At 42.8% G+C, this 27,836-nt stretch overlaps 1 protein-coding gene across 7 annotated transcripts in view; it reads left to right on the top strand.

The window, feature by feature from the left end:
* Positions 1-9,074: 9,074 nt before the first annotated feature.
* The window catches only part of gria2b (glutamate receptor, ionotropic, AMPA 2b), a 59,268-nt gene continuing 40,506 nt past the window's right edge, over positions 9,075-27,836 (top strand). For 4 of the 7 annotated variants that reach the window (XR_003871083.1, XM_029726912.1, XM_029726918.1 and 1 more), the window contains exons 1-2: positions 9,075-9,483; positions 9,672-9,812. Coding sequence is in view for 6 of the 7 variants with exons in the window: in XM_029726912.1 (XP_029582772.1) it covers positions 9,399-9,483; positions 9,672-9,812 (226 nt within the window). In the remaining variant the exon portion in view is untranslated. The remainder of the gene's footprint in view (positions 9,484-9,671; positions 9,813-27,836) is intronic. The other 3 variants (XM_029726905.1, XM_029726929.1, XM_029726900.1) reach the window with 2 other exon arrangements.

Below are 27,836 nucleotides of genomic sequence, written 5' to 3'. Positions count from 1 at the left end.
GACGGACGTCCTCGCGCAGACTGCACCGGTAGTGATCGATCAGGGCCCTGTCGTTCCATCCCGCGCTGGTGGCCAGGGTCCGGAAGTGCAATGAAAAATCCTGCGCGCTCCTCGTCCCCTGCCTCAGGTGGAACAGTCGTTTACCCGTTGGACCATTACTCTGTGTAATGGTCCAACGCAGCATCTCCTTCACTCCATACAGCGTTCCCCCACTCCAGGGCTTTGCCTGAGAGGCAGGAGATGAAGGCAGACATGCTCTCACATCCCGAAGGAGCCGGGTGGACGGTCGCCAGGTAGAGCTCCAGCTGTACTAGGAAACCCTGGCATCCGGCAGCCGTCCCATCATACTCCCTCGGGAGCGCGAGCCGAATCCCGCTGGGACTGGGTGAAGGAGGGGTGGACAGTGGGGTCGACGGTAGTGGGGCTGGTGGAGGCATCCTCCTCCTCTCTCCCAACGATCCATCGTCTGCAGCACGCGATCCATGACGTTGCCCAGATGATGCAACATGGTCGCATGCTGCTGGACGCGCTCTTCTATCGCAATAGGGAAGGTGTCTGCTCCTGCTGACTCCATTCGTTTGGGTGAGTGATTCTGTAATCGACCTGTATGTAGCTGGTGTGGAGGAGTCAGGCGCAGGACAGCAGATATGAGTAAGGAACGTAATTTACTCAAGGAATCAATAAATACAACACAATAAACTAGCCCACAATAACGGACCGTATACATACGAACAATCACTCACAAAAACTATGGGGGAACAGCAGGTTAAATAATGAACAAGTAATTGGGGGATTGAAACCAGGTGTGTAAAACAAAGACAAAACAAATGGATCGGCGATGGCTAGAAGGCCGGTGACGTCGACCGCCGCCCGAACAAGGAGAGGCACCGACTTTGGCGGAAGTCGTGACAAGCCCGGAATTGAACCAGGGTCTGTAGTGACGCCTCTAGCACTGAGATGCAGTGCCTTAGACCATGAACCTTGTTATAAGGTCAATTCATTCCTAAAGCTATTCTACCCCTCACTTTTGAGTGTAATCTTATTGAACTACCTCTGGATACAGGACGATATATTCCACCAAGTCACTCAGTGGTAAGCTCCTAAACAAACCAACATATCAAAGAAGATGGGAGAAGCCCAAGAGGTCAATGCCCAGACAGATTCCTTATAGATCCGTCTGTCTGGCATCAACTAGGACCGGCAATATACAGAGAGCCCAACTTTCTCTCCCAGACTCCCATTCACCAATTATACACTGCCAGTTGTTGCTCTTCTGCACAGATACATATCTGGTTGACAATCAGACAATTAGAGCAGAAAGCTATGAATATTTACGAGAGACAGAGTGGCATCCAACATCCCAGGCTCAGTGACTGATACAATAACAACCCAGCACCCTGGGTTGACTGAGGTAGCATGAGTTAGTGGGGTGTTCATGATGCTTTGCTCCCCCTGATGTGTAGCTATCAGTCACTTATGTACTGTAGCTATTTCCCACTGTGCTGTACTATTGCTGCTCTGGGTTTGTATTGCTGGTTTGAGCTATGGTCCTAATACCATGCTGCTCTGGGTTGATACTGCTGGTTTGAGCTATGGTCCTAATACCATGCTGCTCTGGGTTGATACTGCTGGTTTGAGCTATGGTTCTAATACCATGTTGCTCTGGGTTGATACTGCTGGTTTGAGCTATGGTCCTGCTCTGGGTTGATACTGCTGGTTATAGTCCAAACACCATGGTGTTCTAGGTTGATACTGCTGTTTTGAGCTATGGTACGAATACCATACTGCTTTGGGTTGATACTGCTGGTTTGAGCTATGGTCCTAACACCATGATGCTTCTGTAGCAAAATCCCCTCCAAAAAAATGAAGAACACATTACTGTCATATACAGTTGAAGTCGGAAGTTTACATACACCTTAGCCAAATGCATTTAAACTCAGTTTTTCACAATTCCTGACATTTAACCCTAGTAAAAATGTCCTGTCTTAGGTCAATTAGGATCAAACTTTAATTTAAGAATGTGAAATGTCAGAATAATAGTAGAGAGAATGATTTATTTCAGCTTGAATTTATTTCATCACATTCCCAGTGGGTCAGAAGTTTACATACACTCAATTAGTATTTGGTAGCATTGCCTTTAAATTGTTTAACTTGGGTCAAACGTTTCAGGTAGCCTTCCCACAATAAGTTGGGTGAATTTTGGCCCATTCCTCCTGACAGAGCTGGTGTAAGTGAGTCAGGTTTGTAGGCCTCTTTGCTCGCACACGCTTTTTCAGTTCTGCCCACAAATTTTCTATAGGATTGAGGTCAGGGCTTTGTGATGGCCACTCCAATATCTTGACTTTGTTGTCCTTAAGCTATTTTGACACAACTTTGGAAGTATGCTTGGGGTCATTGTCCATTTGGGGCCTTCCCTGTAGCTCAGTTGGTAGAGCATGATGTTTGCAACACCAGCAAGGCGTGTGCAACGCCAGGGTTGTGGGTTCGATTCCCACGGGGGGCCAGTACAAGAAAAAAATAAATGAAATGTATGCATTCACTACTGTAAGTCGCTCTGGATAAGAGCGTCTGCTAAATGACTAAAATGTAAAAATTTGGAAGACCCATTTGTGACCAAGCTTTAACTTCCTGACTGATATCTTGAGATGTTGCTTCCATATATCCACATAATATTCCTCCCTCATGATGCCATCTATTTTGTGAAGTGCACCAGTCCCTCCTGCAGCAAAGCACCCCCACAACATGATACTGCCACCCCCGTGCTTCACTGTTGGGATGGTGTTCTTCGGCTTGCAAGCCTCCCCCTTTTTCCTCCTAACATAACGATGGTCATTATGGCAAAACAGTTCTATTTTTGTTTCATCAGACCAGAGGACATTAATCCAAAAAGTACGATCTTTGTCCCCATGTGCAGTTACAAACTGTAGTCTGGCTTTTTTATGGCGGTTTTGGAGCAGTGGCTTCTTCCTTGCTGAGCGGCCTTTCAGGTTATGTCAATATAGAACTCCTTTCACTGTGTATATAGATACTTTTGTACCTTTTTCCTCCAGCATCTTTACAAGATCCTTTGCTGTTGTTCTGGGATTGATTTGCACTTTTCGCACCCAAGTACGTTCATCTCTAGGAGACAGAACGCGTCTCCTTCCTGAGCGGTATGATGGCTGCATGGTCCCATGGTGTTCATACTTGTGTACTATTGTTTGTACAGATGAACGTGGTACATTCAGGCTTTTGAAAATTGCTCCCAAGGATGAACCAGACTTGTGGAGGTCAACAATTATTTTTCTGAGGTCTTAGCTGATTTCTTTTGATTTTCCCATGATGTCAAGCAAAGAGGCACTGAGTTTGAAGGTAGGCCTTGAAATACATCCACAAGTACACCTCCAATTGACTCAAATAATGTCAATTAGTCTATCAGAAGCTTCTAAAGCCATGACATCATTTTCTGGAATTTTCCAAGCTGTTTAAAGGCACAGTCAACTTAGTGTATGTAAACTTCTGATCCACTGGAATTGTGATACAATGAGTTATAAGTGAAATAATCTGTCTGTAAACAATTTTTGGAAAAATTACTTGTGTCATGCACAAAGTAGATGTCCTAACCGACTTGCCAAAACTATAGTTTGTTAACAAGAACTTTGTGGAATGTTTGAAAAATGAGTTTTATTGACTAACTACCAACCTCAGTGTATGTAAACTTCGACTTCAACTATCTGGCCTCACAAAGCAGATAAAAAAATTGTCAAAAGGCCAATGACTTACTTGATATTAAATTGACAGTTACACTTGGCAACAACATATGCATGGGTGGTGATAGGGTCTTTGTATCAAGATTAAATGTTGGGGTTTGGCTTGAATCACAAAACAGTGTATAGAGTAAAACCTCATCTGACATTTCTGGTTTATAGTTTTTAGTAAAGACTGACTGGAATATAAACTTATTCACGTCTCTAATTAGATCATGTTTTATTAAAAAAAACTCTCATTAAAAGTAATAAAACAGCATCTCTACTGCTACCTACATTGTATGTGTAAACCAAAATGATATCTTATTCAGTTATGTGGAAGGGATTCAAAGCCCCAGCTGTCAGTGATTAAATAGATTTAATGTAGTCAAAAAGGAACACTACTTAACCATATAAACACAGATGTGCACGCATACTGTACACATCGTAGACACCCATAGATATGTCAACCCCCAGCAAGGACAAGCAGTTATCGTTTCACCACTGTCTATGGTACTGAAAGCTATGAGAGAATATAACTTAACACTGTCCATGGCGCTGAAAGCTGTGAGAGAATATAGTTTCACCGTTGTCAATGGTCCTGAAATCTTTGAGAGAATATAATTTCCCTGCTGTCCATGGTGCTGAAAGATATGAGCAAATATATATATATTTTTTACATTTGTTTATTTAACTAGGCAAGTCAATTAAGAACAAATTCTTATTTACAATGACGGCCTACCCCGGCCAAACCTGGACGACGCTGGGCCAATTGTGCACCGCCCTATGGGACTCCCAATCACGGCCAGATGTGATACAGCCTGTGATACAGCCTCATTTCACCACTGTCCATGGTGCTGAAGGCTATGTGGAAAACATGGAATAGTGGAAGACATGGAATAGTAGAAGACAAGGAACAGTGGAAGACAAGGAACAGTGGAAGACAAGGAACAGTGGAAAACATGGAACAGTGGAAAACATGGAACAGTGGAAAACATGGAACAGTGGAAAACATGAAATAGTGGAAAACATGGAATAGTGGAAAACATGGAATAGTGGAAAACATGGAATAGTGGAAAGCATGGAATAGTGGAAAACATGGAATAGTGGAAAACATGGAATAGTAGAAAGCATGGAATAGTGGAAAACATGGAATAGTGGAAAACATGGAATAGTGGAAAGCATGGAATAGTGGAAAGCATGGAATAGTGGAAAGCGTGGAATAGTGGAAAACGTGGAATAGTGGAAAACATGGAATAGTGGAAAACATTATAGTGGAAAACATTATAGTGGAAAACATTATAGTGGAAAACATGAAATAGTGGAAAACAAGCCATAGATCAAAGGTAAAGAGTGCATTAATTTGATGGTTAACCCCAGTGAGATGGGAGTGGAGGGAGACACACGCACACACATACAGACACACACACACTAATTATTATTAAGTAACTGGTTCCCACAGCCTTTTTAAGTTTACTCAAAGTGTTACCTAAACTTAACGTTTTTAGTTAGCTCCAAATTTAGAAAACTTTTACAAAAATTCAGTCAATATAAAATGACGTGTTTGCTCAACTTGTCTTATGTTCATTCGACTAGAAAGTATAATGGTGGCGTCTTAACTCAAAAAGGCTGTGCAACCGGTTACACACACAGTGCTTTTAACATAAAATGTTTTCAATGTACATATTTTACACACACGATTACATTGTGCATGTTCAATTATGCAGTCATTATTAGTATGTCCTCACCTGGGATTTGCACACAATCTCAGCTCTGTTAAAAGTACACAATAGTAAAACTATTGTATTTATTACAGTGATTAAAAAGTAACATGAAAACAGAGTAACATGCCCCATCAACTTTAGACAACTATACAGAAAAACCCTACAATAGTTGAAATATTTCAGTCAAATCAATGAGGAGAAAATAGTCAGATTAACTGATAAATGACATACATTGTGGCGTAGCAGGAAAATCAGAATGCTGTGAACCAAAAGGTTGTGAGTTTAAATCCCAGGTGAGAACATGTTGAATAATAATTACTGTATAAATTAACATGCACAATGTAATCATGTATGGCCTTCCCTGTAGCTCAGTTGGTAGAGCATGGTGTTTGCAACGCCAGGGTTGTGGGTTCGATTCCCACAGGGGGCCAGCACAGAAAAACAAATGTATGAAATGTATGCATTCACTACTGTAAGTCGCTCTGGGTAAGAGCGTCTGCTAAATGACTAAAATGTAAATTGAAAACATTGTAAGCACTGAACACTAACGCAGCGGCGTTAGTGTTCATCATTCAATATTTAATTGAACAACGTGAACACTATACAAGAAAAGACAAAACCAACAGTCCTGTCAGGTGCAAACACTAACAGAAACAATTACCCACAAAACCCAAAGGAAAAACATGCTCCTCATGTGTGACTCGCAATCAGCTTCAGCTGTGCCTGATTGGGAGCCACACAAGGCCCAAAACAAAGAAATACGAAAACATAGAAAAAGGAACATAGAACGCCCACCCAAAGTAACACCCTGGCCTAACCAAAATAAAGAACAAAAAACCACTTTCTATGGCCAGGGCGTTACAGTACCCCCCCCCCCCCCCCAAGGTGCAGACTCTGGCCGCAAAACCTGACACTGAAGGGGGGGAGGGTCTGGGTGGGCCTTCTTACGGCGGCGGCTCAGGTGCGGGACGTGGCCTCTTTCCCACCCTTGGCGTCGCCCTCTTAGGTGGCGCACCTGGCCGCGTCGAAGGTCTGGTGGGCGACCCTGACTTCGCCCGGCTGGTGGGTGACCCTTGTTGCGCCCGGCTGGCGGACGACCCTGGCTGATCCGGGCAGGCGGGCCACTCTGGCTGATCCGGGCAGGCGGGCCAATCTGGCTGATCCGGGCAGGCGGGCCAATCTGGCTGATCCGGGCAGGCGGGCCACTCTGGCAGCTCCGGGCAGACGGGCCACTCTGGCAGCTCCTGACTAGCGGGCGGCTCTGGCAGCTCCTGACTGGCGGGCGGCTCTGGCGGCTCCTGACTGGCGGGCGGCTCTGGCAGCTCCTGACTGGAGGGCGGCGCTGGCGACTCCTGACTGGCGGGCGGCTCTGGTGGCACCAGACTGGCGAGGCTGGGCTGACGCACTAGATGCTGATGCGTGGGGCTGGTACAGGATGTGCCAGTCTGGGCACACGCACCTTAGGGCTAGTGCGGGGAGCGGGAACAGGCCGAGTCAGACTGGGCTGACGCACCTCAGGGCTAGTGCGGGGAGCTGGCCTGGGGCTCCATCCTCGCCCCGCCAAACTGCCCTTGTGCCCCCCCCCCAAAAAAAATATTGGGGCTGCCTCTCGGGTTCCCTAACCAGCCGTGTTCCCCGGTCCTCGCCAGATATCCTCCGCTGCTTGGTCCTGGTATGGTGGGTAATTCTGTAACGGCCGTCGTCAGAATTAGACCAAGGTGCAGCAGAGGATGTGTTCATCATTAGAATTTTAATTACAACGAAGAGAACACTACAAAAATAACAAATACACGACAGCAGAACAGTCCTGTTGCAAATTACTCTAAACAGAAACAATTACCCACAAAACCCAAAGGAAAAACATGCTCCTTATGTGTGACTCCCAATCAGCAACAACGAGCTTCAGCTGTGCCTGATTGGGAGCCACACACACACACACGGCACAAAACAAAGAAATACAAAAACATAGAAAAGGAACATAGAATGCCCACCCAATGTAACACCCTGGCCTAACCAAAATAAAGAACAAAAAACCCCTCTCTATGGCCAGGGCGTTACAGCGTGTGCATAACCAGTTGCACCGACTTGTTTAGTTAATAAGATGCCCAAATAATAATTTATAGTTGAATGAACATATAAGACAAGTTGAGCAAACACAATTTTATGTTGACTGAATTTTAGCTAAGTTTGGGCCCAACTAAACATTTTAAGTTCAGGTAACAATTTAACCGAAAAGTTGAGTAAACTAATAAAAAAATAAAAACTGTCAAGCACAAATACATGCACGCACGTATGCACACCCACACACACACGCATATACACACGTATGTACACAAACACCCACACTTGACAAGATTGACTTGACGAGCTACAAATGAACTGCCTCTAAATGTCTGCCTGTACAAACTGTCAATGGGGATGATGAGAAAGCAGTAGGCCTGTGTTACAGTGAGTCTGACAGGTAAACAGTACCTCATGATAATTAGGACTACATAAATGGGGATGGATATTCAACCACTCTTGAAGAAAATATATGAACGCATCTGGATGAAGGACCACATTGGTTTACTAGACATTTTATTCCAACAGTGGTTAGAGCCAGTTTATTTTTCATTCCTTATATTTTGGGTAGACTGTGAGGGACAGTATTGTTTTTCTTTTGGATAAGCTAGATAATCTTGTTAAGTTCATCAAGTGCAATTTAAATGTCTCAGAGATATAGACAACAATGCATCAATGTTTCAAGCCTAAGAAGAAGGCGTTGGTCAATAGCTGGCACAGCTACATGCTTTTGAGCATGGCACCCACTACCCATGGATGAACTAAGGTGCAACACTCAAACCGGCATGGCATTTCAAATCAAATCTAATTTATTTATATAGCCCTTCTTACATCAGCTGATATCTCAAAGTGCTGTACAGAAACCCAGCCTAAAACCCCAAACAGCAAGCAATGCAGGTGTAGAAGCACGGTGGCTAGGAAAAACTCCCTAGAAAGGCCGAAACCTAGGAAGAAACCTAGAGAGGAACCAGGCAATGAGGGGTGGCCAGTCCTCTTCTGGCTGTGCCGGGTGGAGATTATAACAGAACATGGCCAAGATGTTCAAATGTTCATAATTGACCAGCATGGTCAAATAATAATAATCACAGTTGTCTAGGGTGCAACAAGTCAGCACCTCAAGAGTAAATGTCAGTTGGCTTTTCATAGCCGATCATTGAGAGTATCTCTACCGCTCCTTGTTTGCTTATCCACATGCTGTAACGTTATAGTGACTGTGAGTCTGTGAGTCTGATTATCGGAAGGGCACACATAGGTTTATTCAAGATGTAATTCATGTCATTATTTGCTAAGTTGTTAGTGCAGAGTGATACAGCGAAGGGCTAACCCCTCAATAATGACTTGTTTAACACGAAGACGCCTGCAGATGATGAGATTGCCCTTATGGTCTGCCATGAATCTTAGCAGGTTTAAAAAGTCAAGGCCACATATTGAGTCTCATATTATATGCTCAACAAACTAACATGTACAAACACTAATGAGCCCTGGACGTCGCGAGGAAGTGGAGTGCGCGCTCGGCTCCTCTCGTGTCTTTACGCATCTCATTAACATTCGTCGCTTGTTCGTGATGCTGAAACGATCTCCAACGCACGGAGCAGAGACTAGAAGTGTTCCTGTTTGTTAAAGGAGGTGTCGACGACTCGCAGGAGGACAGCGCGAGAAAGAGGAGCGGAAGAGGCAGTTAATATACAATTCCTTCACTGTTGGACCTGGATAAAGGGAGCAAGAGCCCTAATATTCTATACAAAAACCACCTGCAGAAGAAAATAGTCACCAGTGAATTTTCCCTGACAGCAAGTCTTCAATATGTGTCGGATCTAACATAGACCATTATTGAGTAAACAAGGAATATCTCCGTTCTTGGGTGGATGTGGGCAAATTTTTTGTGGAAATGCCTAAGCTTATGACTTCATCGGTTTTCTTTCTACCAGTTTTATGGGGTTTGGCGCTTGGTGGCTCTCAAAGTGTACAAATTGGTATGTATCAATCAAATAAGTTAATTGAAATGATATATCATTGGACATAGGTCCAGCAAGTAGGCTAGTGATTGTGCCAATGCATTTTGAAAGCTGGTCATGAAAATATATCAAATAAATTAACAATACAACATATTGGAATAGTCTATGCACAAGTATATTGAGATGTCCAATTGTTTCTATTACAGGTGGACTCTTTCCAAGGGGTGCTGATCAGGAGTACAGTGCATTTCGGATAGGAATGGTTCAATTCAGCACACCCGAATTCAGATTGACGCCCCATATTGACAATCTGGAAGTAGCGAACAGTTTTGCCGTCACCAATTGTTGTAAGTAACAACTGTAACCTATTTCAAGTCTCTTTACATAAAATGCAAACCATTTTCATCCCCTTCAAAGATATCAATAGAAACACAGCGAAACTATCAATTGATATATTAAATTACATTGAAACGGTGCATGGAACAACTCAATTAGCGCGTAATTTGTGTGCGCTTATTTTAGTTCGTGAAACCATATCTGTCGTGGAAAGACAGAAAAGTAGGCTGTTTGTGTTTGTATAATAAGATCATTGTTAATCTTTGATTCTGCGAGAAATGACAAGGTAATGTTGGTTTCCACAGTAACAGTCAGTCACAGTGATGACTCCCATGCCACAGGCGCGCGTAATGTAATGCATGATAAGCACTGGGGAATAATATCCCACGTCGTTTTGTTCATATTTTAATCAAATTCAACATATTTTAATTATATTTTGTGAAATATTTTCACCATTTGCAATAGCTTATCATCTCAATGAAAGACCTGACTGAGGTCAAAAGGCATTCAAGCCTGTTAATGGAAAATTCATGGTCTTGGAAGACCCATAAAGACCTGAGTGCAGGCCTTTATGGTTCCACATTTAATAGCCTATGTTCATTTATTATCCGCATTTCGTCATTACCTTGATAAGGAAACTGATCTATATCTGGTATACATTAGATGTAGTTCTGTTGAAGAGAAAGAAAGAAAGTGTAAGAATGAAATTATACAAATAATTGCTTCCCTTCGGGCAGAAATATGCTATAGGTTATTGCATAGCCAACCTCCAGTGTTTGTGGATTAGACTCTCGCCTACCAATTCTTCGCCCACATTCGTTATGTTACAATTTCTATATCTATTTTGGGAACAATCAACTGCAACAATATATATTTTAAAACTGACAGTATTTGATAGTTTAATTTAGAAATAATAGGTTCGATTTGATCTGTGCACTGAGCTATTAATGAGCGCGCGCTCTATGGATGGGCTACCAATTTCATCTAGCTGTTGCCAAGCGACAGTTCGTTTTGAAAAACGTCTCGGAGGTATATCAAAATTATATTTTAAATAGTATGTGCATTGATTATCTATATAGATTCCACACTTTTCATATAAAAGCATGTTGCATTAAAGCTCCTCATTGCATCGCGCGACAGATGCCTGATAATGCTGGATTGATAGAACGGTGACGACATGTCAATCACAGCTTAGGTTCTATCTAAGTAACTCCATGAATACCCATTAGTGTGATGTCAGAGATGTTCTTAAAGACTTGTAGATGGCTTCATTCCCTTAGTAGTCTACTGTAAGTACGAAGCAGATGGATTCATTGTAACTTACAGATTTGCCTCAATTATTAAACACATATGCCATTTAAAAGCTTTTCCTTTGAGGAATATTATTTCTATGCTCTTCAGAAGGGAAAAAGCTGAAAGCATGTTGACTGGACATACTGTAGCCTATTAGTCATATGTGTTCTTATCATTTATTTGAACATATAGGGACAATAGATTTGTGATGACCGTGCCTGTAGTCAACAAATCGGTCAATGGACCAATTCAAACTCAAGTAAACCACTGGTCAAAAACACTCATTAATAATTGGCTGTACTTTTGACAATACAATACATAAATATATTTTTTTATTGTCAGTAAAATTGTATTTTTCGTGTATGGGGATATACTGCATATTACTAGAGAGCGAGAGGCTCCATGCTTTTAAACCAGTAGATGGCACTATACATTACAAGGCATTACAGGACTTCCCTTTGTATTGAAAACATACATTTTCAGCTGAGAAAGCACAATTAAAACTGGGGACAGAGACATTTATAGGAACCCTATTAAAATTACATAGATCAATTTGCTATTCATTAGGTGAGACAGTGAATTTAGGTCCTGACAATGTAACCAGTAAATTGGGCATTTTTCATGCATAGAAAGAATGATATCCCTGGGATGAAAGACACTCTGATTAGCTAAATCACCAAACTGTATTGAGGGCATAAGCTTCCCTTACAGGTTGAGGGCATAAGCTTCCCTTACAGGTTGAGGGCATAAGCTTCCCTTACAGGTTGAGGGCATAAGCTTCCCTTACAGGTTGAGGGCATAAGCTTCCCTTACAGGTATGCCTTGTGGGATAAGATCATTTATAATCTGATTAAGTGGATTGACATTTTCTCAAAGACATTTTTGTAAAGGTTATGCAGTGAGTCCCAGAATAATTCCATTACTGGGATATCGTTGTCTACGCTTTTATGGTGACCATAAGAAAAACAAGAACGTGTAAAAATGTACTGAATAAATTATTGTTGGGCCAGTGGTACTTCTACCATGTATCAAAGCTATGGCAGGAGAGATGACATATTGTGCCATCAAGAGTACATCTGGTACATTCTAGATCTGCTGCCAACTCTAGGAGAGTAGATAGAGGCGGCCACTGTGTGTATGTGTGTGTGTGTGCACGCGTGTGTGCATGTGTGTGTGTCTGTGCACACTATTGTGTCTTGATGATTTTCCACTGACCAATTTCAAAACAATCAACACTCCCTCTCTGGGGTCTCATAGAAGAGATATAAAGTCTCTTGTAAGAAACAGATGATTTAACACATCAAATGTCCCTTATTTACATCATTAATTTAGTCTCTCTAGACATCTGCATTGCCTCCCACAATTTTCAAATGCCTAGGGTCTCGTTTTCAAGATTATGGTTGACTTGCCATGCTGTAATTTCCTGCATTCATCTGCAATCTGACTTCGTTATGATGTAGTATTCATGCTGTTTACACTTTTCACAAATTACCAACAATCTGATGTATGCAGAAAGCATTTTCCCATAGTCATTTTTTGTGTGAAAACTTAATTAATTCCATATCCCACTACTAAAGAGAACACTGTGAAATATTTAATATGCTAGGAAGTTGGGCCAGTCAGAAATCGAGGTTAGGCAGAACTCCGTGGACCTTAGCCTGCCCTGAACACGCTCCTTAACCAAGCCGCTTCCTAAATTGCTCCCTATTCCCTATATAGTGCAGCAGAGCCCTATGGGCCCTGGTCAAAAGTAGTGCACTCCATAGGGAATAGGGTGCCATTGGGCACACACACTCCTCTCCTTTAATAATCCTCCATTCACACATAAGTGGGGTAAACTACACAGAGCTGAAATATCAATTACACACTTGTTCAAACACTCTTTTCAAGTAATATCATAAATAATAAATATTAATTATAAAAGTAAGTCGTCTTCTCTTGTCTCATATGACATGGCTTAGCACGCTCACTGCCTCAGAGGCAGCCAGGTCAAGTCTCAAATAACATGGCTTAGCCCGCTCCCTGCCTCAGAGGCAGTCAGGTCAAGTCTCATATGACATGACTTAGCCCGCTCACTGCCTCAGATGCAGCCAGGTCAAGTCTCATATGACATGGCTTAACCCGCTCCCTGCCTCAGAGGCAGCCAGGTCAAGTCTCATATGACATGGCTTAGCCTGTTCCCTGCCTCAGAAGCAGCCAGGTCAAGTCTGTCCACGTTGATGTGCTCTATATGGAGTCACTGTGCATAGATGCCACTTGTCTGTCAAAGCAAGTTAGAAGAGCTAAACAATATTGAGCTTGATGTTATTGCTTTCTAGGCTGCTGCTGTATGTTCAACCAATGAGAGGACACATCCACCCCTGCCAGGTATTTGATGAGTGAGTCATCAGATCTAGAATCAGCTTCCCCTTCCCCATTTATAACCCTATCTATTATGAGGGGAAACAGAAAACGGACTCTAGATCATCTTCTACGGGTAACTTCATCCAATTCCTAATTCTTAGTTCAGCACCACATCAACATGTCATCCTTATCCCACTGGAGCGATCTTGATGTGTTCATTCAAATACATCTTATCTTTAATCTGATCTAGGACCTGATAAACAACACTCCTGGCTCCTACACACACCCAGTATCGTGTATCAAACTGTAGGCTACAGTATACCCAAGGGCAGAAGGCACTGTAGCGACAACTCTATTTACTCCAATCTAGATTCTGAAGGCAGAGCACTTCTTTGCCAAGGAGATGGAGCGGAGATGGACCACAAGTATGATTATATATCAGCAGTCCTTGACATCTGAGACTCAAACTAGTATGTGGACACCCCTTAAAAAGAGTGGAATTGAGCACACAGCCATCAATCTCCACAGACAAACATTGGCAGTAGGAATGACCTTACTGAAGAGCTCAGTGACTATCAACGTGGCACCGTCATAGGATGCCACCTTTCCAACAAGTCAGTTTGTCAAATATCTGCCCCGCTAGAGCTGTAAGTGCTGATATTGTGAAGTTAAAATGTTTTGGAACAACAACGGTTCAGCTGTGAAGTGGTAGGACACACGAGCTCACAGAACGGAACCGCCAAGTGCTGAAGCGCGTAATGCGTAAAAATTGTTGTCCTTGGGTGCAACACTCACTACTGAGTTTCAAACTGCTCCTGGAAGCAACGTCCACCACAATAACTGTTTGTCAGGAGCTTCATGAAATGGGTTTCCATGGCTGAGCAGCCGCACACAAGCCTAAGATCACCATGTGCAATGCCAAACGTTGGCTGGATTGGTGTAAAACTTGCTGCCATTGGACTCTGGAGCAGTGGAAACACGTTCTCTGGAGAGATAGGGCTAGGCGTTCTGCTAGTGGGACAACTTCCGGTGAAACTGGAGGGCGCGCAATTCAAATAAATAATCATAAAAATGATGCATATTAAACATGTAGGCACATACACGTGTCTTATATCGGTTGAAAGCTTAAATTCTTGTTAATCTAACTGCACTGTCCAATTTACAGTAGCCATTACAGTGAAAGCATGCCATGCAGTTGTTTGAGGATGGCGCCCCACATCAAAATATTTTTCCACCGGCACAGGTTTCATAAATTCACAAATAGCGATTAAATATTCAGTTACTTTTTGAAAATCTTCCTCTGATTTGTCATCCAAAGGGTCCCAGCTATAAAATGTAGTGTCGTTTTGTTAGATAAAATCCTTCTTTATATCCCAAAAAGTCTGTTTAGTTGGTGCCATCGTTTTGAGTAATCCACTCGTTCCACATGCAGAGAAAGGAATCCAAAAATATACCGCTAAACTTTGTTAACCTGTTGAGGATCTTATCCCGATCTTATCCCGGTATTGGGATTCATTGTCATGTGACCATGGCGGGGAATTCAAAACTGCAAGAGTAATCATTTCAAAAAATCAAATAATCAACTATTTTCCTCCATTTGAAAGATATATCTCCTAAATCTAACCACGCTGTCCGATTTTCAGAGGCATTACGGAGAATGCATAAAGTTAGGTTATGTGAGGAGAGTACATTGACAATAGCTGCGTGTAATGTTTAGCCAATTCAAAGAAGGGCATCAACAGACAGAAAACTAGCTAGAATTATGCACTTACCTTTGACAATCTGCATCAGATGACACTCATAGGACATTATGTTATACAATACATGCATTTTTAGTTCCATCAAGTTCATATTTATATCCAAAAACAGCATTTACAGTCGCGGTGAAATTCAGAATTTTTTTCGGCTCGAATGCACCCAGTGAATCCAGCATTACAAATCACGGAATTACTATTCGAAAACATTGGTAAATTATAATATTGTCATTCAAAGAATAATATATTATCATCTCGTAATTGCTACCGAAGGGCCAGATCTCAAAATAACTTTACTGGGAAATCACATTTTGTATAAACTGGGTACTATGCTAACAACAATAAGCTATATGCTAAGCTAAGCTAAGCTATACCGTTAGCATTAGCATCATCTAATATCGATAATAACATTCTAAATATCCCCTTACCTTTGATTATCTCCATCAGAAGGCGCTGCCAGAGATCCCAGGTCCAGAACAAATGTGGTTTCTTTTGACAAAGTTCATAATTTATGTCCAAATAGTTAGCGTTCAGTAGGCTCCCACAAAATGAGGTGGGCAGTGTAAAGTCACGTCGAAAAACTAAAGAAAACCTAGTAAATAATCTATTTACGTTTGTTTAAACATGTCAAACGTTGTTTAGCACTAATCTTTTGTTCCATTTTTAACGTGAAACATCAGTAAACATCAGTAATATTTTCACACAACCTATCAAGTGTCTAGAATAAACGATAATGACAAAGGCACTCTTCTCAGATTCATGCGCAGGCGCAAAAAATGAAGTGATGACGTGTCAACTTGTAAGCTTTCTAATTCGGTGTGTATTTATCACAGATGCTTCAAACAACTTTCTAAAGATCGTTGACATCTAGTGGAAGCAGTAGGAGTTGCGAACTGAATCCTTTCTCACTGTGGTATCTTTAAAACAATGACACTAAATAGTACAGTCACAAAATTCTCTTTTTTTTAAATCTATTTTTCACAGGTTTTTGCCTGCAATATGAGTTTTGTTATACTTACAGACACCATTCAAACTGTTTTAGAAAATTCAGAGTGTTTTCTATCCGAATGTGTTAATAATATGCATATCCTAGCTTCTGAGTTGGTGTAGGAGGCAGTTAAAAATGGGCACATATTTCTTTCAAAATTCTCAATACTGCCCCCGTGGCCCGTAGAGGTTAAAACAAGTCAAAATACGTTTCTATTGACTCCTCAGATACCCTAAAATGGAATCAAACTATAATATTTCATACGGAAAGAAGTATGTTCAATAGGAAACCAATATTAGCAGGTGCGTCTTGCCTTCCTCGCGCGCCCAAACACAAATTTCCAATAGTATGTCCCAGTACTAAAACTCATATTTCTTACTCGTTTTGGAAGAAACAAGCCTGAAACCTTGAACATAGAGTGCTGACACCATGTGGAAGCCATAGGAATTGCATACATGGAGCAAGAATTAATTATTTCCCTATACTTTCCATTGTAATAGCATGGGCTCTCAAAATAAACAAATTTCCGGTTGGTTTATCTTTGCATTTTCTATTACCATATCTATTGTGTTATAGTCTCCTACATGTTTTAAACATTTCTTCAAACTTCAAAGTGTTTTCTTTCCAATGGTACCAATTATATGCATATCCTGGCTTCAGGGCCTGAGCTACAGGCAGTTTACTTTGGGCACGTCAGTCAGGCAGAAATTGAGAAAAAAGGACCCTAGCCTGAAGAAGTTTTAATCACGCTTTACCTTCTGGCAGTCCGACAAACGAATCTGGGTTTGGCGGATGTCAGGAGAATGTTACCTGACCCAATGCATAGTGCCGACTGTAAAGTTTGGTGGAGGTGGAATAACAGTTGGGGTTGTTTTTCATGGTTAGGTCCCTTAGTTCTAGTGAAGGGAAATCTTAACACTACAGCATACAATTACATTCTAGACAATGTGCTTCCAACTTTGTAGCAATAGTTTGGGGAACGCTCTTTCCAGTTTCAGCATGACAATGCCCCCATGGACAAAGCAAGGTCCATACAGAAAAGGTTTGTTGAGATCGGTGTGGAAGAACTTGACTGGCCTGCACAGAACCCTCACCTCAACCCCATCGAACACCTTTGGGATGAATTGAAATGCTGACTGTGAGGCAGGCCTAATCACCCAACATCACTGCCAACCTCACTAATGCTCTTGTGGTTGAATGGAAGCAAATCCCTGTAGCAATGTTCCAACATCTAGTGGAAAGCCTTCACAGAAGAGTGGAGGCTGTTATAGCATCAAAAAACTCCACGTTAATGCCCATGATTTTGGTAAGAGATGTTCGACGAGGAGGTGTTCACATAAATATCTACACTTCAAAAGGACATCGACAACACAAGGTATACACAGTGCTGGATATATTGTCCTGCCTAGTCCCCATTGGTAAGATGGCACAAACAAATCTGGGACTAGGCTAATATTGTCCCCCTCATCACATTTGAACACAGAGAAACAGGTGTGCCTATACAGATCATAGGCGCTGTTTATATTTCAACTTACAGTAATATGTAATACAGCGCATGCTGTAAGTGGGTTCAGCAAAAGTATATACATGTTGCATCATAATTCTCTGTCTGGTTTAACCCCTTAATATCCACTAGTCACCATTTAGCTCAGAGTTTGGAAGAATCAAACATGTTAAATGCAGTGGAATCGTCACTACATAGCTCCATTAAAAAGGTGTGGCAATGAAGGGGTTAAATGAGTCGTGAATCCCTGTCCACGGGGAGTCTTGATATCACAATATTTGTGTAGTCAATTTGATACTGGGTCAATTTGGAATGCCCAAATGATTTATTCTGTTTGTTCTAATCTAGATATTTGCAATGGTGGGTGAATTTATTAGCCATACTAGATGCCAAGCTCGCTACCCCTCTGATGGAGAGGAGGTTTTCTTTAATCAACGATATGATTACGATTTTAATCGGGCCGCTGTTGTAGATTTATTTCTTATTACCTGTTCTCATCAAAAAACATAACATCTGTGTGTGTGTGCATGTTTGTGTGTGTCAGTGTGTGTGTGCATGCATGTAAGAGAGAGAGAAAGAGAGAGAGAGAGAGAGAGTGACAGACTGTGATGGGAAGAGTAGCGAGTGGGCGACAGAGGATGGCCAGAGAGAGAGGCAGTGAGATAGAAACTCAGACAGACAGACAGAGAGAGAGATGGAGAGAATTGTCTTATTCTCCATCCAAACCCATTGAACAGGCTTATGTAATGCCACCTATGAGACAGACAGAGTATCAGTATGCAGCCGAGCAGCCCAGGTCCATTAAAGGAGACAGGATGATTCATATCTATCCAAAACCACCACGAGAGATCTAATCGATAGAGGGAGGTCTCTTCTCTTTTTTTAAGAGTAAGATCATTTTATTGGTCAATTGGACACAAGGTCCAACCGAAATTTGACTTCCACTTTTAACCCAACCCCTCCGAAAGACACATACATACATCTCTGTGTTCTGTTCTTAAGAAGGGACTGTAGATTTCCTCCATTCGAGAGACCAGAAACAGGCTGACCTGTTAGATATGTCACACAGACCATTACAATGAGCTACAGTCCGTACATACAGTTCTTTCACCAAGAGATGACATTCTCAGAGTTGACCGCCCCCACCCACACCCATCTAGTACAAGACCTAGTTATTCTACTGTGGCTAAGCAGTGACTGGAGTGAATTGGAGAAGGAGAGAGAGTGGGGGGAGTTGCATAAATTATCTGACAGATTGATTTCCACTCGGCTCTTCCCCTCACAAAGAAAGTAAAGGTAATTGTGTTCCATCCAATAAAAAACTTATAGTACGGCTGACCTTTTAGCGAGACCTGGCTCGGTCAACTCCATTCTAAATGAATGTGGAATCAAATGGGGCTGCTATAGTTATAACGCAATCGATGTGCCCCTGTTGCACAAACACACAGCATAGTGTTGGAATTTCATTTATTCTCTTACAGTAATGACAACCTGAGGCTATTGAGACTTTCTTCTGCGTTTGGATGATGTGTTATTCTTATGATCATTGTCACGAAGCCACACCCATTCCACTGGTGTTAGAAGTTCAGAAGGAGAAAGTGTAGGCTATATAGAAGTAATGACGCTCAAATAGAAAATCATTAAACCAAACAATGAGGGTTTCTGTCATCGTAATGGAGGTGTAGATTCCATCTCACATCCCAGTGTTCCAATTTGTAAACAAGGCTTCATGGGATTTATCTTAATGCGACTCCGTGTAGCCAATGGCAATGTCTGCTTTAGGTATAATGCCAGGAGCCACTTGGGTATTTGACAGCTCAAACGCAGTTCCACCTCCGACACCGTCAAGTGGATCTGATTGAATCGGGCCTTAAATGTTCCACTGCACAATAGCAGTGGAGGGGCATCCCTTGCTTATGATTGGTAGTCATTGTGACTGTATTGCTTGCTTATGATTGGTAGTCATTGTGACTGTATTGCTTGCATATGATTGGTAGTCCATCGTATCTGTATTGCTTATTTTGATTAGTTTTCCACTGTGCTTGTATTGTTTGTTTTTGATTGGTTGTCCATCGTATCTAATGAGGACCATCTCAATCTTGTCCTTTATCTGTATAAGGCTGTATCACACCCGGCCGTGATTGGGAGTCCCATAGGGTGGTGCACAATTGGCCCAGCGTGGTCCGGGTTTGGCCGGGGTAGGCCGTCACTGTAAATAAGAATTTGTTCTTAACTGACTTGCCTAGTTAAATAAAGGTTAAATAAAATAAATAAATATCTATGAGTCTTGATGGCTGTAGGGGCCAATTCTGGTGGCAGACAGGGCATGTAAAGGCTGGGTTGAAGGGCCAGGTGACAGGACCATGTAAAGGCTGGGTTGAAGGGCCAGGTGACAGGGCATATAAAGGCTTGGTTGGAGAGCCAGGGGACAGGGCATGTAAAGGCTGGGTTGAAGGGCCAGGTGACAGGGCATATAAAGGCAGGGTTGAAGGGCCAGGTGACAGGGCATATAAAGGCAGGGTTGAAGGGCCAGGTGACAGGGCATGTAAAGGCAGGGTTGAAGGGCCAGGTGACAGGGCATGTAAAGGCTTGGTTGGAGAGCCAGGGGACAGGGCATGTAAAGGCTGGGTTGAAGGGCCAGGTGACAGGACCATGTAAAGGCTGGGTTGAAGGGCCAGGTGACAGGGCATATAAAGGCTTGGTTGGAGAGCCAGGGGACAGGGCATGTAAAGGCTGGGTTGAAGGGCCAGGTGACAGGGCATATAAAGGCAGGGTTGAAGGGCCAGGTGACAGGGCATATAAAGGCAGGGTTGAAGGGCCAGGTGACAGGGCATGTAAAGGCAGGGTTGAAGGGCCAGGTGACAGGGCATGTAAAGGCTTGGTTGGAGAGCCAGGGGACAGGGCATGTAAAGGCTGGGTTGGAGGGCCAGGGGACAGGGCATGTAAAGGCTTGGTTGGAGGGCCAGGGGACAGGGCATGTAAAGGCTGGGTTGGAGGGCCAGGGGACAGCTCTGTAAGCATGCTTCTTCTCACACTTCATTTACAGTTGTTGTTTACGTTGTCCCTCAATGCAGTGGGACCAGTCTGATATGCAGCAGGAAGTCCTGAAGGGTGGCTGTTGCCCTTCTTCTGGGTTGTTTTAATCTGGTCCTTGAAACATTATAGTGTCAAACTATATCTATCTGTACAAACCCAAAACATGACGAATGTATGGTTCGCTGTAAGTTAAAGTCAATGGGACATACAGTACTACAGTAGGAATGGGAGTCATCGAAAATTTAACACCAGAGACCGAGAAACATGTAAAACCCATTTTACAGTGTTTTAGTAGCTCAACAGCCAAGGCTGCTCCACTGTTACCATAGCAACGTGGTGCCAGACTACCTCTCCATTGGTAGACCAGTAGACGTTTCATTTGTCTTTTTGTGAGGCCTACGCTCCTGAACGTTCCCCTACATCAGTGGTGTTGTTCTTCAAATTAACTAAAGCACAACTAGGGCAATGCCGCTCAGTGGAGCAATCAACTTTTATTAACGATCCAGCACCGCAATAACATGTTCAGTACAGCTTTATGGTAGCCATGGCGACAAAGGGAAAATTGGTATTCGGAATTAACATACGCTTTCATTTGAGTCTAGTCATGTGTAAGGATCTATTCTGAGCATTAGTACAAGAACATAATCTACCACAGCATGCATGTATGTGTTGAATGGTTTGCCAAATTCCGTGTTGTGTTGGTGTGTTTACAGCACCATAGTAATGCTACGTCATGCATGCCATGATGAACCAATCTGAGCAGGTAGCATTGAGACAATGTGCACTGAATGGAACTCCAATCATATCCAATGAGGCTTTGGGGTTACGTTTGGTAGATCCGTCAGAAAGAAGTGTAACACAGGACATATAGTCTACCGATGGGATACTGTTTCTGATTCTTACAAAGCAATCTACTACAACTTGTAGCATACTAATCAACCCTGCCAAATCGTTGGACTATAGATAGTGTCTCAAACTCAGTATGCCAGAAAACAGACTTTGCTATTCAACATTAGGGTGCAAGTGTTATTCTGTCCACAGTACACCTTTCTATATTTTCCATTTAATGTTTTTCCATTTGTGCGTGCATTATCCCTTCTCCTTGTGTATGTAATGTTGTTCCATCCTTTTATATGCACAAATGAACAGACAATGCTGTATAAGTAAGCTGGAGCTTTCACACACATTCAGCTCGAGCAAACAGGGAGTCTGTTTGGTTTCCATGGCAACCTGGCTCTCTGGCTAGTTGGATGAAACAGTCTTTCTATACAGCAGTAGTAGCTAATATAACACTATGCCAAGACATCATTAAAGAGAGTGCTGCCTGGCAAAAACCTTTGTGCTGGGATATTTAGAGAAGTCATTATTGACGTACTTTGTATTTAGCTATGACTACACGGACAAATCTAATAGCATCTCTACCAGCTGCAGTGTTGTGGTCTTATACCTGCATGATGCATGGATTGATTGATGAGAATCAATATGTCTTTGAATATAGTATTGTCTTTTGTGGAATGAAATATTGCCTGTGTGAACAACCACAATAACCACAAAAATCATTGTTTGTTCTATGTTTCATATGCACAATTTAGGAAACAAATGGTTATTGTAATGTGTTTACTGAGGTTTCTACTTCTCACTTCATAATATGCAGTCAGTTTTTGGTAACTGGAAGAAATACATAGTAACCCCTCCCTCCCTCCCCCACCCAAACAACCAACCAATACGTGGCACATATGGACTGAGGTTAATGAAACAGGAACGGGGAGGGTGGGTGGGTGGGTGTTGTCAGAGACTAAGATTTTCTGTTTTCTGTGCTGCTACAGAGCAGCTGCCGGAAGAGCCCCCGACCCCCAGACCCAAAAGAATCTCACAATGCCTCCCTCAACCTCAGTGGTCCCCTCGAGCCACCTCATGGCCACACCACCACACTGCTACACCAAACAAGAGAATGATTGAGACATGTCACCATGTCACCCCCAGCCTATAGTTGGCTGAGGAGAGAAGCTCAGCTAGGTTCTACTCATCTACCTGTATGTGGCCTCCTACCCACGCTTCCCACACTTGATTGCTGATGTGGAGTTCATTGGGATTCAGTTGTGAGAAATAAATAAATAAGGAAGATAAGATGAAAATGAGATTCTCCCGACGGGCATCACCAGTGAAGAGATCAAAGAACAGACCACACTTTTTTTTGTAGTGTTTTTTCTCTTTTCCATATTTTTTTTCTTCTGTTTAATCTCAGGTGTAATGGCACAAATGCAAATTGTGAAAACAGGAAATAAATAAAAAGTACATTTTGTGTGTACTACGTCATCACAAGTGTCAGCAACAGAGATATTTTCAATGTTATCATTCCGATGTTGACCCTCACTCTGCTTCTATATGTGATGGTAGTAGCACATTTGTCATCATCACAAAAGTGCCTTTTGACTGTCATATAGACAACAGATGTCACATGCTGCCATAACATTTTTTATTTGAGATATATATATATATATATATATATAGAGAGAGAGAGAGAGAGAGAGAGAGAGAGAGAGAGAGAGAGAGAGAGAGAGAGAGAGAGAGAGAGAGAGAGAGAGAGAGAGAGAGAGAGAGAGAGAGAGAGAGAGAGAGAGAGAGAGAGAGAGAGAGAGAGAGAGAGAGAGAGAGAGAGAGAGAGAGAGAGAGAGAGAGAGAGAGAGAGAGAGAGAGAGAGAGAGAGAGAGAGAGAGAGAGAGAGAGAGATAGCCATTCCTGATGTTTGCCATTCTGCCACTGACAAAGATAACGTTTAAAGGATGGTTGTACACCATTGTACATAATGCTTGATACCCAGCTATGATACCCAGCTATGGACATGCTCATCTCCAAGTCATATCCAAGTGTGTATTTGTGTGTGCATATATGTATAAGTAAGGGAAGGTTGGCAGCGAGACACATTGACTCTCACGAACTTGAGTTTATTTCCTGTTTAGGATTCAATTGGTGAGTTCCCACCATCTTTAACATAGCTTCAGGTGCTACTTTTCCTCTCACCGAGAGAAACACCATTTAAAAACAACATTGACATTTGTCACTAGACAGACTAGGCTGTGAGAAAACCCATTGATGTTCTTTCCTCAATCTAGACTAACAAAGACATCATGGTGGGCCGTTGAGGGTCTTTCTAGTAAATTCTCTCTGTGCTATAGGGGGGCTAAAATCAGAGCAGGAATCAGCCTGTGCAGTAACTAGATAAGTGACTCGTACTCAGGCCACTGTGGGGAACGGGTGGTGGCTTACAGCTACAGCTCACAAACAGTGACACAGTGACAAATCCACTTTTACATAAAGGATCAGTCCTCGGGCTTTCTCTGCAGAGTTAGAGCAGTGTTATCTATTCTACTAGGAGTGAACGGATGATGACGGTGATGTTGATGAGTGTGTGTGCATGTGCGTATGTTATGTTATGATAATAATTGGTCTAATCAGTGCTACTTTCTTCTGGGGCTAGAACCCAACACTTGCAATTAAAACACTTGCATTTAAAAGGCAACATTTACATATTATCTCTGAAAGAAACAACAAATGTGATTAATTTCCAAATGTTGTCCTTTTCATCAAAACATCAAACAGATGACCAAATGACCAAATTAATTTCCCTGTCCCCAAATAATTATACTTCATTATGCGCCCAGCTGCCATCTATTTGAGCGAATATCACCTGTCAAGTATAATTGAGCACGATAGAAACACAGTCCAACAGTCTGCTTCTCAAATATAGTGGCTGAAAGCGAAAAGCACTGCTCTAAAACAGCCTGTCACAGAGCAGGAAACAAGGCCAGCAACACTCTAAAACTGTCACGGTTGTCGTCGGATTGAGACCAAAACGCAGCGGTATATGCGCACTCATCTTTTATTAAGGAAAGAAGGAAAAAACAAAATAAACACATACACATTAAGAAACACAACGATGAATAAACAGTCCTGTAAGGCCATAAGCTATACATGGAACAATCTCCCACAAACTACAAATCAAAACACTTACCTATATATAGGACTCTCAATCAGAGGCAACTAGAAAACACCTGCCTCCAATTGAGAGTACAACCCCAATTAACAAAACATAGAAATACAAAAGACTAGACAGAACATAGAAATACACTAACATAGAACAGTGCCCAAAACCCCATACATAAATCAAATACCCTACTAAACAAACCACCACCCCGAACCACATAAAACAAATACCCTTCTGCCACGTCCTGACCAAATACTAATACAATACTCCCTCTGCTGGTCAGGACGTGACAAAAACAGCCCGTTATGGAGAAGGAAACGAGGACAATAACACTCTGAATCAGCTTATCATGGAGCAAGAAATGATGCCAGCAACACTCTAAAATAGCTTGTCATGGAGCAGGAAACAAGGCCAGCAACACTCGAAACTAGCCTATAATGGAGCAGGAAAGGAGGACAATAAAACACTAAAACAGCTTATCATGGAGCAGGAAACGAGGACAGCAACACTCTAAAACAGCATGGAAATGAGGCCAGCAACACAATAAAACAACCTGTCATGGGGCAGGAAACGAGGCCAAAAACATTCCAAAACAGCTTGTCATGGAGCAAGAAATGAGGACAGCAACACTCTAAAACAGCCTGTCACTGAGCAGGAAACGAGGCCAGCAACGCTTTAAAAAAGCCTTTCATGGAGCAGGAAACGAGGCCATCAACACTCCAAAACAGCTTGTCATGGAGCAGAAAATGAGAACAGCAACACTCTATAGCGGCATGGAAATGAGGCCAGCAACACACTAAAACAACCTCTCATGGAGCAGGAAACGAGGCCAAAAACATTCCAAAACAGCTTGTCATGGAGCAAGAAATGAGCACAGCAACACTCTAAAATAGCCTGTCACGGAGCAGGAAACGAGGCCAGCAACGCTTTAAAAAAGCCTTTCATGGAGCAGGAAACAAGGCCAGCAACACTCTAAAAGAGCATGTAATGGAGCAGGAAAGGAGGACATCAACACAATTAAACTACCTGTCATGGAGCAGGAAAGGAGGCCAGCAACACTCTAAAACAGCCTGTCATGGAGCACGAAACGAGGCCAAAAACACTCTAAAACAGCCTGTCATAGAGCAGGAAATGAGGACGCAACACGCAAAAACAGCCTGTCATGGAGGGAAAACGAGGCCAGCGACACTCTAAAACAGCATGGAAATGTGGCCAGCAACACAATAAAACAACCTGTCATGGAGCAGGAAACGAGGCAAAAAACATTCTAAAAAAGCCTGTCATAGAGCAGGAAATGAGCACGGCAACACGCAAAAACAGCCTGTCATGGAGCAGGAAACGAGGACAGCAACACTCTAAAACAGCTTGTAATGTATCAGGAAACGAGGCCAGCAACACTCTAAAATAACATGGAAATGAGGCCAGCAACACACTAAAACTACCTATCATGGAGCAGGAATGAGGCCAGCAATACTCTAGAACAGCTTGTAATTTTGCACGAAACGAGGCAAGTAACACATTGAAACAGCTTGTCATGGAGCAGGAAACGATACCAGCTACACTCTAAAACAGCGTGTCATGTAGCAGGAAACGAGGCCAGTAACACTTTAATACAGCCGGTCATGGTGCACGAAACGAGGCCAGCTGCACTCGCAAGCATCTTGACATGGAGCATGGAAATGAGGCCAGGAACACACTAAAACAGCCAGCCATGGAGCAGAAAACGAGTCCATCAACACTCTAAAACAGCATGGAAATGAGGCCAGGAACACACTAAACAGCCTGCCATGGTGCAGGAAACGAGGCCAAAAACACTCCAAAACAGCTTGTCATGGAGCAGGAAATGAGAACAGCAACACTCTATAGCAGCATGGAAATGAGGCCAGCAACACTCTAAAACAGCCTGTCACGGAGCAGGAAACGAGGCCAGCAACGCTTTAAAAAAGCCTTTCATGGAGCAGGAAACAAGGCCAGCAACACTCTAAAACAGCATGTAATGGAGCAGGAAAGGTGGACAGCCACATAATTAAACTACCTGTCATGGAGCAGCAAACAAGGCCAGCAACACTCTAAAAGAGCCTGTCATGGAGCAGGAAATGAGGACGGCAACACACAAAAACAGCCTGTCATGGAGGAAAAACGAGGTCATCAACACTCTTAAACGGCATGGAAATGAGGCCAGGAACACACTAAAACAGCCTGCCATGGAGCAGGAAGCAAGACCAGCTACACTCTAAAACAGCCTGTCATGGAGCAGGAAACAAGGCCAGCAACACTCTAAAAGAGCATGTAATGGAGCAGGAAAGGAGGACTGCAACACAATTAAACTACCTGTCATGGAGCAGGAAACGAGGCCAGCAACACTCTAAAACAGCCTGTCATGGAGCACGAAACGAGGCCAAAAACAGCTCCAAAAGAGCAGGAAACAAGGTTAGCAATACTCTTGAACAGCGTGTCATGTAGCAGGAAACGAGGCCAGTAACACTTTAATACAGCCTGTCATGGTGCAGGAAACGAGGCCATCTACACTCGCAAGCATCTTGACATGGAGCAGGAAACGAGTCCAAAATCACGCTAAAACAGCCTGTCATGGAGCATGAAACGAGGATAGCAATACTCTAAAACAGCTTTCATGGAGCAGGAAACAAGGCCACTAATACTCTAGAACAGCTTGTCATGGAGCAGGAAACGAGGCCAGCAACACTCTAAAACAGCCTGTCATGGAGCAGGAAACATGGACAGTACCACTCTAAAACAACTATCATGGAGCCGGAAACAAGGCAAGCAACACTCAAAAACAACCTTTCATGGAGAAGGAAATGAGGCCAGCGACACTCTAAAGCATCTTATCATGGAGCAGGAAACGATGCCAGCAACACTCAAAAATAACCTCTCATGGAGCAGGAAATGAGGCCAGCGACACTAAAGCAGCTTGTCATGGAGCAGGAAACGAGGCCAGCAACAATCTAAAACAGCTTGTCATGGAGCAGGAAACGAGGCCAGCAACACTAAAACAGCCTGTCATGGAACAGGAAACAAGGACAGCAACACTCTAAAACAGCCTCTCATGGAGCAGGAAACGAGGCCAGCAACAAACAAAAACATCTTGTCATTGAGCAGGAAACGAGGCCA

Source organism: Salmo trutta, chromosome 3 (genome assembly GCF_901001165.1).
Source record: "Salmo trutta chromosome 3, fSalTru1.1, whole genome shotgun sequence".
Classification (NCBI taxonomy): Eukaryota; Metazoa; Chordata; class Actinopteri; order Salmoniformes; family Salmonidae; genus Salmo; species Salmo trutta.
This window is presented reverse-complemented; position numbering and strand designations above follow the sequence as displayed.